Below are 15,439 nucleotides of genomic sequence, written 5' to 3' on the forward strand. Positions count from 1 at the left end.
TTTCTTTCCTTATTTGGTATTAATCCTAATAACATAGAGCTTATAGTCTTATTTTATTTCCAAATCCATTAACACTGGAGTAAATAGATTTCCGTTTACTATTTCTATTTCTTTATATTTGTAGATTAGAATTGGCATTGAAAGTGATGGTGAAGAGTTATTAGCATCTGTGACTTGTATGCTTTCATTGAAGACTAGTTTAACCAGTTGAATGAATTAGTCTGTCCCTATCCCTAAAACTACTAGATTTGGCTGTTGTGAGTGTGTATGTCACACACCCATGTATATTCACATATACAAATAGTTTCTATGTGTATGTATAACATATAATATATACATATATCTGAATATATGTTATATTAATAATATATATATATAAATAATAAAATATAAATATAATATATTTCTTCCTTCATTTTGTGAAACAAATGATGACTTCCCATCTTTAACTTAGTTTTCTAGGAAAGGGGATTCTGCTTGTTTTGCATTTGTTATATGAATTTGAGCAGCCTTGGGGATTTCTTTTTTTGTCCACCTACTAATTAATCAATTTATTTGCTTTTTATTTATTTTTAATGTTATACATGTACATTTTTACATATATCCAATATGAGTTTTATTAGAAGAGAAAAATCAGAACAAAAGAGGAAAAACACAAGAAAAAAAACAGAAAGAAAAAAAGGTGAAAACAGCATGCTTTGATCTGCATTCAATCTCCATAGTTCTCTCTCTGGATGCAAATGGCATTTTCTATCCAAAATTTATTGGAATTGATTTGGATCACTGAATTTCTGATAAGACCTAAGTCTATGATAATCATCACACAATCTTTCCATCTCTGTGAATATTTTCCTGGTTCTGCTCACTGCATTCAGCATCAGTTCATGTAAATCTTTCTAGATTTTTCTGAAATCAGCCTGTTCATCATTCAGCCATTACCCAACTGATGATCATTCATTCATTTTCCAATTCTTTGTCACCACAAATAGAATTTCTGCAATCATTTTTGCACATGTAGGTCCTTTTCTTTTTGTTATGCTCCCCATGGGACAGAGAATCAGTAGTGACACTGCTAGATCAAAGGGTGTGCACAATTTTATAGTCCTTTGGGAGTTCTAAATTGCTCTCAAGAATAGTTGGATCAGTTCACAACTCCATCAACAATGCATTAGTTTCCCTGTTTTTTTACATCCCCTTTAACTCTTATCATTATCTTTTTCAATTATTTTAGCCAATCTGATAGGTGTGAAGTAGTACGTCAGAGATGTTTTAATCTACATTGCTCTAATCACTAGTGACTTAGTTTTAATACGCAAGATTTATTGTCTTTACCCATTGCTTAAGTATTTTCTGTGCACATTGGTAGCATTTAGAAATTCAACATGCTTTTTGAAATGGCTTGGAAAATTGATTGCCTCCTTATTTTCTTCTCATTTTAGTGATTTAGACAAATATCTGTCACAGGTCAAATTTACATATTGCACAAAATATTCCTGTAGCTTTTTATAATCCATGTGGTGAAATAAAAGGAACATTGAAGTGGGAATTAGATGATTTGGGTTCTAGTACTAGTTGAGACACTTAGTAGATTCTGATTCCTGAGTAAGTTACTCTATACCTCAGTTTACTAACAAGTAAAATGGAAATAATATATTGAGTGTCTCTCAAATAGCTGTGAAGATCTAGTGAAATAAAACAATATAGAAAATGCTTACATAAGTCTTAAAACTTTATATAAATGTGGGCTAATGTTTTTAACTTTTCTGAATTCTGTGTTCTATAAAAATGGAGATAAAAAGATATATGATTTATCTCAAAGGACTGAATTCTGTGTTCTATAAAAATGGAGATAAGAATATATATGATCTATCTCAAAGGACTAAGAAGTTCAAATAAAATATGTGTGAAAGCAAATTTAAAATGATAAATTTAATACCCTTCAAATGTAAGGTATTGCATTCTCTAACTATTATTGTTTATATTATTTATACAGTACAGGGCAGATTTTGAGTTTATCACAACAATCCAATTCAAAATTATCTGCACCATTATGTAACATTCATATGCCAATCCTGTTTTTATCATCTTTTTTATCATCTTTTCAAAAACAATATTTTATCACACTTACTCCCTCTGCTGTTCTTATTCCCTGATTCTCATATTTTATTCAATCTGGCAACATTAAAGAAAAGGAAAACCAAAATTCATCTCTGTAGGATGTAATCCTAAAATATTCTTGCAATTTTTACTTCACTCTAACCTCTCTTTTGAGGAGCTAATATGTGGAAAGTACTCTGAAAACTGCAAAATGCTCTTATTAGTCTAGTTTCTGCTTAAAATATTTTCTTTTTTAAACTCTCTTTTTTTAATATTTTCTAGAAGCAAATTTTAATCCTGTTCTAGGGCCACCAGAGACTGACTATAGCCTCTGGCTGTCAATGTAAAAAATATACTAAGTATATTTGGAGTTTGAAGAAGATAATTGTCATAAGAAAGAGGAATCAAGTAGAGCTTATATGATTATATGCTATTAGATATTGTGGTTGCCTTGCTTTGTTAGGAGCTTAGTTTTTAGATTCTTAGAGCTATCTAAATAACTGTTAGCTTTGTGCCACCAGGAGCATGTTCAACAGTGTCATCAGGGGAAGGCTGTCAATGAGCTTTAAATTGTTTACTGTTTTTTTTTTTTTTACAGTTTCATGTCACCTTCTATTTGTCTCCTTGTCTCTAATGCATAGAATGCTATTAGCATATTGTTATGACAAAACAAGTCTCCCAAATCTTAGATTTTGTTTGTGTTTTTAACTTATCCCATGGGAATTCAAGCCTCTTCAACAAATACAACTATATACAAGGAAATGGAAAGGTAGTATAGTTAGTAAGTGTACTTGTTATTACTGATCCAAATAATTATAGCTGTGTAAAACATTTCATCAATTTCCCCTTCCAAGCCCCAATACTAGTCCTTGAAGAGTTTCAGAAAAACAAAATAAAACAAAACAGACAATAGATACCATTCATTACTTCCTGTAGACCCATGGAAAACAGTATGAACAAGTGTTGTGACTAGAAAGACATAGATTCAAGTGCTTCCTCTGAAAAATACTGACTGTAACTCTAGACTTTTATTTAACCCCTTAGTGCCCTCAACAATTAAGTGTTTTAGGTGTTAGCCTTCCTTGATTGGGAATTTTTTTTTAACTAAGGATGTCTCTATATCAGTGAAATAACAATTCAAGTCTTTATTCTTACCACTTTCTTTACCTAGAATGGGTGGAACAATAAATAGCTAATTAGAATATGCCCTATATTTCTTTATCCTGCTTATGTGGTATACGTGAAGGTAAAGGTAGATAGGTATTCTACTGAGCGATTAACTGTTAAGTCATTGGCTAACTTGTTAGCAAATGGAACCACTAAAAAGTCTATTTGCCTCCTAGGAGAATTTTAAAGCCTGCATCTACCCCAAACTAGCAAATCAATCATTTTAGCCATTTTGAGCAGATTATCAGTTAATTTAGTCAAACAACTGATCTGACTGATTCTTTTCCCCATTTATTGATTTGTCTAGTTGTTTGATAGATACTCAGGGGTGGGGAAGGACATGATGCTCACTTCAGCTATTTGAAAAACTGTTGCAGGATATAGGGGCCAATATGGGAAGGAATTTCTTCCTATTCAGTAATGGAATGGAGCATTCCTTTGTAAGGTTGCTTCATATAATCTGATTGTGTGGGATAAGGGTTGTACTAATAGTTCCCATATGCCTCTTTTCTGGGCACACTGAACTATTACTCCTTTCTCTCTTTATAATGGTTCTTTTTTTTTTTCAAGAGGAGTTGGAAAATGCTATGAGGGTAATCTGAAAAGTTCAGCTACAGAGAAGTACTTTTAAATACAAATTCTCAATTTATTTTGATTTTGTAGACATGACCCAAAAGTCCTGTCTTACTGCAGCATATTCTCAGATATTATGGATATTCATAAAACAAAAGATATCCAAATACTCATTGTCTTCCTTAAAACCAATAGCTATTACAAAACAAAATGGAAAATTAGAACATTGTAATACAGTGACCTAAGTGGTCTGGTGGATTGAGATGGATTTTTAAAGTACTTTCAAAATTTTACTCTTGATGAATTCTGAATTGGATTGGCTAAATCTAGGACACTTTCCCACTTGTGACCCTTTCCAGTTAAATTTCACTTTTTCCTCTTCGTGTCCTTGATATTGCTAGTCAGAATGAATTACTATCTGTTTCCCAAAGTTAGGATGGCATTTCTAGCCTCTAAACATTTGTGCAGGCTATCCCCCATGCCTAGAACATCCTCCGTTTTTTCATTCTTTTCTTCCTGAATTTTCCTTTTCCTTTAAGATTCTTCTAAGGTGCAACCTTCTCCATGAAACCCAAGGTCCACAGCTGAAAGGATCCTATTCATCCTCAAATTTTCAGCGCCTTATTTGGGTCTCTTCCTTGCATTCATTATATTCTTCCTTTTATGATATTTGTCTGCATTCATGTGATAACCTGCTTAGTAAAATCTTAAATCCTTAATGAAATGGATGATGCCATTATTTTATTTTTTTCCTTTGTTTTCTCTGTGTAGTGTCTTGTATCTTCTCTAAACTTAATATTTGCTATTTTTAATTTGAGTTAACCTCAAGGAGTTTTATTTGTATTCCTGTTGAGTATTCATAGAAAGAGATCCGAGCCTTGTGCACCAGGGAAGTACAATACATGAATTTAATTCTCATCTTACCAACATTTTGTATCCATCATCTCATGATAGCCTTGAAAGAAACAGATGTTGCATTAGCTCATGATCTTTGACTGCTAAGAGTCATGAGCATATGAGTTTCTTATTAGTGAATGTATTCAGTAGTAAAACAACAACAACAACAACAACAACAACAACAAAACCCAAAAATGCATTAATACTGGTTGTGAGGGAAATTATTTCTAGCCAGTTCCCTGAACAATCAAAAATTGTGACAGGATGAGGAAACTTATCTCAGTTGTCAATATCTGTCTTCTCTGACCTCAACCAAGCATGGGCCAATCTGATTGCAAAGAGAATCATAAGGTTTAGGGGTTTAAGGAACCTTAGAGATCTAGTGACTCCTTATCATTTCATAGGTGAGGAAATCTGAGCTGGAGGAGTACAAATGGCCAAGCATTTGGGGGATCATAGTGAGCGTTATTCAATGTTTTGAGTTAGGAAAGCATGATTAAATTATCTACTGCACAAAATAGAGTGTCAATTACAAAAGGATTTTCAGAAAGCATTTACTTCTGAAATGTACATAGCCAGAAAGGGACACGTTTACTTAAATACAACATGTCTGAGGAAAAGGTAACCTTGGTACATGGTTTGTTCAAGGAGATTGGAAAAGGAACAATAACAGTCAAGAACATAGTATTTTTTTAAATTTAATAGCCTTTTATTTACAGGTTATATGCATGGGTAACTTTACAGCATTAACAATTGTCAAACCTCTTGTTCCAATTTTTCACCTCTTACCCCCCACCCCCTCCCCCAGATGGCAGGATGACCAGTAGATGTTAAATATATTAAAATATAAATTAGATACACAATAAGTATACATGACCAAACCGTTATTTTGCTGTACAAAAAGAATCGGACTCTGAAATATTGTACAATTAGCTTGTGAAGGAAATCAAAAATGCAGGTGGGCATAAATATAGGGATTGGGAGTTCAATGTAATGGTTTTTAGTCATCACCCAGAGTTCTTTCTCTGGGCTTAGCTGGTTCAGTTCATTACTGCTCCATTGGAAATGATTTGGTTGATCTCCTTGTTGAGGATGGCCAGGTCCATCAGAACTGGTCATCATCTAGTATTGTTGTTGAAGTATATAATGATCTCCTGGTCCTGCTCATTTCACTCAGCATCAGTTCGTGTAAGTCTCTCCAGGCCTTTCTGAAATCATCCTGTTGGTCATTTCTTACAGAACAATAATATTCCATAATATTCATATACCACAATTTATTCAGCCATTCTCCAACTGATGGGCATCCATTCATTTTCCAGTTTCTAGCCACTACAAAGAGGGCTGCCACAAACATTCGTGCACATACAGGTCCCTTTCCCTTTTTTATGATCTCTTTGGGATATAAGCCCAATAGTAACACTGCTGGATCAAAGGGTATGCACAGTTTGATAACTTTTTGAGCATAGAAGAACATAGTATTAAGACACCTCCTTCCCAGTGCTATTTTCCTTTGAAAGGACACTGAAAGCAAAAAACAGCTAATTCCCTGTGAAAATATCTAATAGATTTTGTTCCAAGACTAAAGAAACAAAAATAAATGGAGGCCAACATAAAGAGAAGGAACTGGGACCCAAGAAAACCCTGTGCCCTGCTTGCTTAGAAATTGTAGATAGGTGAAGCACCTCAGATATCCTGTGAAATTATGAGTTTGGCACATGCATCCAACTTTAATCCTGTTAGAAGTCAGAGTAATTAATTATGTACTACAACCCAGGGCTTGACCCAGGGAATAGCACAACTAGCATTTGGGAATTATAGAATCATAGACATAAATCCAGAAGAGATTTTAGGCAAAGGACTGCAAGTCCTTCATTTTATGAGTAACAAAACTGAGGGACATAGATGTTAAAATAGCTAGGAGGTTAAGTATCTAGAGTACTGGACTATGAATCAGGAAAATTTCAATTTAGGTCCAGCCTCAGACATGTGCTAACGTAGTTGAACCTGGACTAGTCATTCCTCTGTCTACCTGTTTCCTCATATATGAGATGAAGATAATAATATCATCTACCTCTCAGGATTATTATGAAGATAAAATTTGTGAGATAATAATTATAAAGTATCTTGTAAAATTAAAGTTCCATAAATTTCTAGTTATTATTATTATTAATCATGTAACTTAACTTGAGGTCACACAGATAAAATCTGATGTGGAATGTGAACTGAGTTCTTCCCATTTTTAAGGCTGGTACCTTTACAATGCCTGTTAGCATGACATGGACTTCAATTTACCTTTTGGAAGGCCTGGATCTAAGGGACCAAGTAGAATTTATCATCAATGTCTATGTTACATATGAATAAAGTATCTGCTTCTATTACTTTTTATCTGTGCTTAGGAAAAGCTTAGAATTAATTACCTGAAAAGAACTAAATGAGAAACACAGTCAGGAGAGTTGCTAAGTTGATGGAGAAAAGGACAACAAATGAAATAAAATGATTAGAAGGAAATGTACAGACCCTTAGATGGATGAACGATGACACATCTGGGAACAATACAGGGGAAAAGCAAAGATCAGCAGCTACTTCCTGGAGATCCTGCTGGGATACACAGGCAGGTTGTCTGATACTCACAAATGTTACCTGATATTGAGTGGGTCATATTATTTTTTAAGTTATGTTATTTTTAGAAATTATATATAACATTGTTTCCTTAATTTTAAAAATTTCACATACTGTAGGCATAGCTCATCTATTATAATATATTCAGTAATTACATTTTTTTCCTCAATGGAAAAAAATTTGAATTTGGAATCAGAATAGAGTTTAAGCTGGTATTTGTTATTGCTATGAAACAACCTTGTTTATTTACATTAACAAGATGAGGCAATGCACTGAAATGCATTTTTAAAATAATCAAATAAGCACAAATGTTCAGAGGAAGATAGCAGGCTGATTCCAAAGTCTCATTGCCTTGTTATCCATAAATGGGTTATATGTTCCTGTTTTTGCCAAGAAAACCATCATATAAGACTGAAATGATTGAACAACAATAAGAAAAACAAAAATGGAGTCATTCCTGTTCTAATATTGCTCTGAGATTCATTCATTGAAGCAGGAAAACTTGTTAGGGAATCATTACCAAACACATGGTAGACTAAGAAAATAGCATTGGAGATATTGCTAAGTCCTTGGGAACGATGTTTCCAGTCCCAATGCTTGTGGGAATGAAACTGTGGTCTTAACATTAGGGCAATAAAGCTTACCCTAGTAGGTGTAGTCTTCAAGAGTAGGGTTCCTTTCTACTTAAATCAAGTGGGTATTTTGTCCTTTCCTTTACATATTTGTGATGGATGGTGAGGAAGTGAGCAGAGTTAAGTGACTTGTCCAGCATCACAAAAGTAGTGTCTATGGCCAGGTTTGAACTCAGGTCTTTCTCACTCCAGGCTTCACATTCTATTCACTTCAACATCCCAATACCTTCCCTTCCCCTAACATAATATATAGCCATGTCCAAAATTTTGTGAGAAGTTTACTTCCATGTGAAATCAGTCAATGACCCCAAACCAACTTTGTGAATTGAACACAAATCATAATTATTTGACTCAATTCTACTAATTAATAAAAATTAAAGTGAAAATAAGTATCCTGAGGACTTAGAATGTGACATTTTTCTGTATAGTTTTACCAATGATAGATGCTTAATAAATCTTTTTTTTTCTTTTTTTTAAATAATTATAACTTTTTATTGACAGAACATATGCCTGGATAATTTTTTACAGCATTATCCCTTGCACTCACTTCTGTTCCGATTTTTCCCCCTCCCTTCCTCCACCCTCTACCCCAGATGGCAAGCAGTCCTATACATGTTAAATAGGTCACAATAGATACAATATATGTGTGCAGAACCAAACAGTTCTCTTGTTGCACAATAAAATTGGATTCAGAAGGTAAAAATAACCTGGAAAGAAAAACAAAAATGCAAACAGTTTACATTCATTTCCACTTGTTCTTTCTTTGGGTGTTGCTGCTTCTGTCCATCATTGATCAATTGAAACTGAGTTAGATCTTCTCTTTGTTAAAGAAGTCCCCTTCCATCAGAATACATCTTCATACAATACCGTTGTTGAAGAATATAATGATCTCTTGGTTCTGCTCATTTCACTTAGCATCAGTTCATGTAAATCTCTCCAAGCCTCTCTGTATTCATCCTGATGGTCATTTCTTACAGAACAATAATATTCCATAACATTCATATACCACAATTTATCCAACCATTCTCCAATTGATGGGCAAAAATTCATTCATTTTCCAGTTTCTAGCCACTACAAACAGGGCTGCCACAAACATTTTGGCACATACTAGTCCCTTTCTCTTCTTTAGTATCTCTTTGGGGTATAAGTCCAGTAGTGATGCTTAATAAACCTTTATTAAACAATTAAGTGAAGGCTATCATATTTGCATCATATTTTTGGCTTTTTTCAAAGCACTTTATCATTGGCGTAGAGGTCAGAGGAAACTTAAACACCATCTAATCCAATTCCTTCAATTTAAAAGTGAAGAAAGTAAAGAACCAAAGAGCAAAATTATTTTCCAAAGGTCAGATAATAGTAGCAGAATCAGTATTTGAACTCAGATGGATTTCTAATCTACTGTTCTTTTTTTTAACTATATCATTTAATGAAGACAGTCTTGATTTAGTTTTATTGTTAGCATGTCACCCAGGAGGAAAAATATACACATACACATTATATGTAAGTGCTATAGGTGTGGATGAATAGAATTGTGTGTGTGTGTATATATATATATATATATATATATATATATATATATGTATGTATAAATACATGCACACATATAATATATATATGTGTATACATGATCTAAATCCTTATGCAAAATATAATATTTTAAAAGGTTATTTGTCTTTATAAGCTTTATCCAATCCTGAGATTAAATTTTATATGCTTAAGAGCCAGACTCCACAGAAGCATCTGGTCTGAGTGTGTACAGAGAGATACTCTAGTTTCCCTTAGCAACAATCCACCTGAAGGCTTTTTAAATGTTCCTCCCATTTGAGTTTCATTTTATTCTAACCACTCATTTGGCAAAGAGTATAGGCAGACAGATGTTTGTATATTTGTATGTATATATGCATATGTATATAGACATTTAGACATTTATAACTTCATGAACTTTTTAAATTTATACTCTCTCCATAAATGTATACTCATTAGATATATATGTATATGTACACAATGTATAGATATAATGTTGATATATATAGTAGATAAATGTATATTTATATCTATATAAAACTAAAGGAAAAAGTTTATCTTTATGACTATTTGCATAGCTAAAAGACTTAGTCAAGTTTCACAATACCAGTAATAGAGAGGAAGGATGTATGTGGAGCTAATAAAATGATTATTACAGTCAGGATGAGGAAATTGAAAGATATTGAATAAATAAAAGTATTTTATTTAAGTCAAATCAGATTTTGTAATCTGTTCTTATTATAACTGAATATTTTCACCTATTTTTTCCTAAGCTATCTTAAAAAGAGGTGAGTCATCTCTAAATTTTCTTCTGACCCAAAGAAATTATTTTCTACAAGTTGTTCCTACACAGTTACAAGATCACAAATTTAGAGCTGCAAGGTACCTCAAAGGTCATTCAAGCCCACACCTCCATTTTACACATGAGACCTAGAAGGACATAGTGCCTTCTGCAGTGTCACTAGGTAGTAAACAGCAAAGCTAGAATTTGAACTCAAAGCTTCTTAGTCTGCTTTCATGTTTCTTTCCACTATGCAGTTCAAGATACACCATTCACAGTATTTCCTAACATTTTTCCTCAACAACAACCTCCTTGCTTATATAAATACTGAAAGAATCTACCTTCTAATCATTTCCAAATTAAGGGAAATAGACACAGCAATCCCTAAATTCTGAGTTATGAGAACAAAAGAGGGGAAACCATGTTGAAGCACATTCACCTTACAAAGAAGTGCCCTCTTTGGGGCACTTTTTTATGAAATTAAGGAGGCATGGCTGGATTGGACCAAGAACGTCTGTATTTCTCAGGCAGAGAACACTGACTGAATGATGCTGTATTGACATCCTCAGTTAGAGACTGTTAACTGGCTGTGTCTTGAAGACTTGGTAATGGGGGCAGGAATTTTGCCAAGTGTGTAAAAAGCAAAACAAAACAAAACAAACAAACAAACAGCAGCAGCAGCAACAACAAAACCGTACAGTTTACTGCAGAGTCGCCCTTTCTCCCCTTGTCTACCTTCCTCTTCAGTGTCTTGGAGTTGAGTTAGAAGTCATGTGAGCCTGACAGCCTGCGAGCTGCTGCGGAGAGACAGCTAAAGGAGAGTGTGAGACCATTAGTTCTGAGCGCTGCTGGCTGGAGAGACTGGTAGAGAACTGGCGGTGTCAACAGGAGCCAGATGCAGAACTACAGGGGAGAAAAGGGAGAGCCGGCAGCGGTTGCTGCAGCTGCTAATTCATAACAATAATAAGAAAAAAAAAATCATTGCTTTGCTCCACTCTTGGTTCACCTCATGGCGCAGACGTGCCAGCATATCCAGCTCTGAGGCTGTCCGGCTACGGAGTATCTGGAGGACCTAAAGGAGTTCAGCTCACCCGGACTTTGAAGAGGCATTGTACAGGAACTGACGGTCCTGTAAGGGGAAAGAGGTGAGTTTTGTGGGATTAGGGGATTTTTTACACTTCATTGTTCTTGGAGATGTTAAGTTTATCCTTCCCCGGCTGTCTTCTAGGGGTTACATCGGTGTGGATATAATTCAGGGACAGGGCGCGTTTGTAACGTAACACGGGAAGAAGGGTGAACTCCCCTGTAGCTTCATGGCATATCACTTAATTCATCCATAGTCTGCCAAAGCTAAGGAGAACGCAACTCGTGAGTGTGTGTGTGTGTGTGTGTGTGTGTGTGTGTGTGTACAAAGACTTGGATACTAGATCTGTACTCTCACCTTCCTTATTTAAATCCTAAGCTCTGTCTAGACATTTTCAGGGGGGGTGGCGAGCTGATATTTCTCCCAGGGAGTGGGGTGGAGCGTGTGGACCTAGATCCAAGTAAAAAGACTCTCCCCTCCCAGGTATCTCTGTGTTACGCATAAAAGAGTTGTGGATTTGGAATCAGTTTTCATCTTGCACTGCAACTAACAATACTTGCGTGTCCTTGGGAAATCATTTGCCCTCCCCGGCCCTCAACTAACTCATCTGTGCAATTCTGAAAGAAAGGGTTTGGACAATATTACTAAGATTTTTTTCGCTCCAAATCTATGGTGCCCTGTTCCTTTATTCTTCATGAAACTTGAGATTTGCGTAAGGAAAAGTTAAACTCGCATTTGCTCTAGCATCTTTAGACACTTTCTTTTCTCCTTTCTTCAGGCTTCATAGCTTCTCCTGATTTCCGGCCTCCTTGTCCTCTTCATTCTGCTACAGCTTGACTCTCAATGGAGTCCCCCGTGCAGATCTTCCGCGGGGATTTGGGCCCGACCTGCCCCCCAAGTTCCTGCCTGCTGCCTAATAGCAGCAACTGGTTTCCAGGATGGGCTGAACAGGATAGCAATGAGAGTGACAGCTATGAGGACCAGCAGCTGAACCACACGCACATCTCCCCTGCCATCCCCATCATCATCACAGCGGTCTACTCCGTTGTGTTTATAGTGGGTTTGGTGGGAAATTCATTGGTCATGTTTGTGATCATCAGGTAAGGAGAATGAGAGATAGGAGAGAGAGAAAGGAAGTGGACATCCTGTCTGCTTTTTAGAGAAACCAGAAAATTGTCAAAAGGGTAGATAGTCCCCTTAGGCTAGGCGATCTGGAGCGCCCCCCGGAGAAAGAAAACTCTTAATGTGATCAGAGTAGAACAGTACAAGATTCTGCCTCTTGGGGGTGGGGAGGGAAGGGAGGTAAGGAGGAGATAGGTCCTTCTAGGTGTCATACATCTGGGACTTTTGTTTATTCCCTTATGTAAAGGTTTTGTGGAAATACATTTTCCTGTGGCAAACACACACACACACAATTCAAGGCTTTTTATGAGTCATCAGATTAGTGTTTTCGATAATAAAGTTAAAGTCCAGTATTCTATTAAAGTCTAATGATATATATATATATTTCTAATTATATAATTTCTATATATATTTCTATATATAATTTTTATAAGTTATTTCTAATAACTTGAATTCCACTCTATAAATTACAAGAGAAAAACAAGAATTATTATGTTCCAATATTAACAGCTTCAGTTAATAAACCTTTTGACTTTCCTAATTATATGTTTTGATGGAGGGAATAATGGATTTCTGAGATTTGACAATATTACTTTGATGTTTTCAGCCATAAAAAATCAAAATCATCATTCTTCTGTTATATTTTGATGGGCCTTATTTAAGGTTTAGAAATGTCCCTGGATTACATGAGTATGCTGGCATTCTGACTGCTGAGATCATTTAACAAAGCTTTGCCCACTTTCAAAAAGGCTTCAGTTGTGTCCTGACATAGAATCTTGATAAGTTAGTCACACATCTCTGGGACCAAATATGTGTCAAAACAAATGATAAAATTTAAGGAAGAAATGAAAAATAGTAATATACTGATTTCTCTTATCCTGGTTTAAACAAGGATCTGGTTTAAACAGGGTCTTTATTTTTCCTGTTCTTAAGAAGAACAGAAACCATAATAACTAAGCTATGTAATCAGTAAGCTTTATTTTTATTCCCTGATATTAAGTTGTATTTTCCCAAATATGCATGTAATCACATTTTTTAAAAACACAGTCTGTTGATTAATCTCTCATGTGCATCTTTTAAAACTTATTTCATTCACTAATGGGATTTGTTAAGCTACCTCAGTACACTTGTTTCTTGTAATTTGTTTCATGTTGCTGGAGTTCAATTAGTATAAAGGAAAGGGGTAAAACAAGAAGGAACCTAATCAAAGAACAAAATGTATCTCAGTCTTTATTAATTTACTGTTAATCTCCATGAAAAAGATTATATGACTGAAGGGAGCTAGTAATGCAATTTGTAATTTTAAATGAAATTTCTTTTATGACACAAATGAAAGTCATTAATAGTAAATCAATATATATACATATATATTTCTACTTCATAAAATAAGAATGTGCTTATTAAGAAATAGACAACATTATTGTTGTATTTACTAAGTGATTTATTGAAATTTTTAGTTTGAAACAAGCTTCCCTTATCTTTGTGCTAAGTGGATCTAGGGCAAAGGGATCTAGTGCCTTCTTCAATCTTTGCTGAAAGGTATGAAAAAACCCAAGGAACTATGAAAAAGATAATCTTAGTGGTAGTATTCCAGGATGCTTATCATTTCAAATATCAAAAGGAAGTGAAAAAGTACTATGCAAAAATTGCTCATGAGTCACTTAAAATTGAATGGCAAATATGCATTAAAAAATCCAAGGCAATCAAAAATTAAAATATACAAGATTTCACATCAGGGACCAATGCTCTGGCAGGAGGCCAGGCTGATACTGAAATGGTAAGTGAGGGCAAATTTGTCCAGCTACATGCAAGGAGCTAGTCAAAGAACTAATCAGATATATTTAACCTTAAATCAAAATTAGCTCAAAAGAAGAATTTTTCAAAAGCTCTTTTGGGGATTAAATCTAATAATAGAGATTTTGTTCTTTGAATGCATTCTTGAATTAAAAATTAAAATCTGAGCTTCATAGCTCAAGAGTATATGGAAAAGCCAAAAATGGATCTGAGTGACAATCAAGGGGTTAGAAAATATAACCTTTGTGCAAAGGTTAAAGTAACAGTAATATTTAGCTATAAAAAAATACACTGAAGAGTTGAAAGGAAGCAAAAATAATAGATATTATAAGGTCAGTTGCTTTACATCTTTTCAGACAAAAGAAGTAGAACACTTACTATATTATATTATTTTATCACACATATATGCATACAGATATATTACATATATATGCATCATTTTATGTTTGTATATATATGTATATACAGACTTACACACACACACACATACAGATGTCTATATACAGCAACAATCTTCGAATTTTATGTATAAGAACAATGATATTGAATTTGTTAAACAGTGGATATTTTCCTAGAGAAAAATTGTCTCTGTGAAGACCTCACCCTGCCTCGACAAAAACAAACAAAACAAAACAAAAAATACCCCACTAACCCCAAATCTAAAACTAAATATTCCATGGAAATTTGGCTGTCAAAAATTCATTGCAGTATAGAAAAAAAAAATGGGCCAAAATATAATATGAGAGGCCATATGACATGATTGCTAGCAACCTGATTTGAGAATCAGGAAAATCTGGGTTCAAATCCTGCTTCTAACATATAATAATTACATGACCCTAAATACTGTCAATCTGCATTGGTAAAACATATTTCTTTATGAGACATTTTCTACATCAATAAAAAGTTAGTCCTGTGTTTGTGTGTGTGTGTGTGTGTGTGTGTGCATGTGTATACATATATAAATACTTGGATTTTATAGGTATGTATGTTCATATAAATGTTTATAAAAAGGTACGTGTATATGTGTAATATGGGCAACTAAGTGACACAGTGCATAGAGCACTAGCACTAGAATCAGAAAAACCCAAGTTCAAATCTAGCCTCAGATACTTGATAGTTGTGTGACTCTAGGCAAGTCACTATATCAGT

The 15,439-nt window shown here is 34.5% G+C and overlaps 1 protein-coding gene across 1 annotated transcript in view; it reads left to right on the forward strand.

Moving 5' to 3' along the window:
* Positions 1-10,916: 10,916 nt before the first annotated feature.
* OPRK1 (opioid receptor kappa 1) overlaps positions 10,917-15,439 on the forward strand; it is a 28,492-nt gene continuing 23,969 nt past the window's right edge. Inside the window, exons 1-2 of the mRNA XM_003759782.3 lie at positions 10,917-11,435; positions 12,153-12,474. Of these exons, the coding sequence (XP_003759830.1) occupies positions 12,218-12,474 (257 nt within the window). The 5' untranslated portion in view covers positions 10,917-11,435; positions 12,153-12,217. The remainder of the gene's footprint in view (positions 11,436-12,152; positions 12,475-15,439) is intronic.

The sequence above is a fragment of the Sarcophilus harrisii genome, chromosome 1, assembly GCF_902635505.1.
Source record: "Sarcophilus harrisii chromosome 1, mSarHar1.11, whole genome shotgun sequence".
Taxonomy (NCBI): Eukaryota; Metazoa; Chordata; class Mammalia; order Dasyuromorphia; family Dasyuridae; genus Sarcophilus; species Sarcophilus harrisii.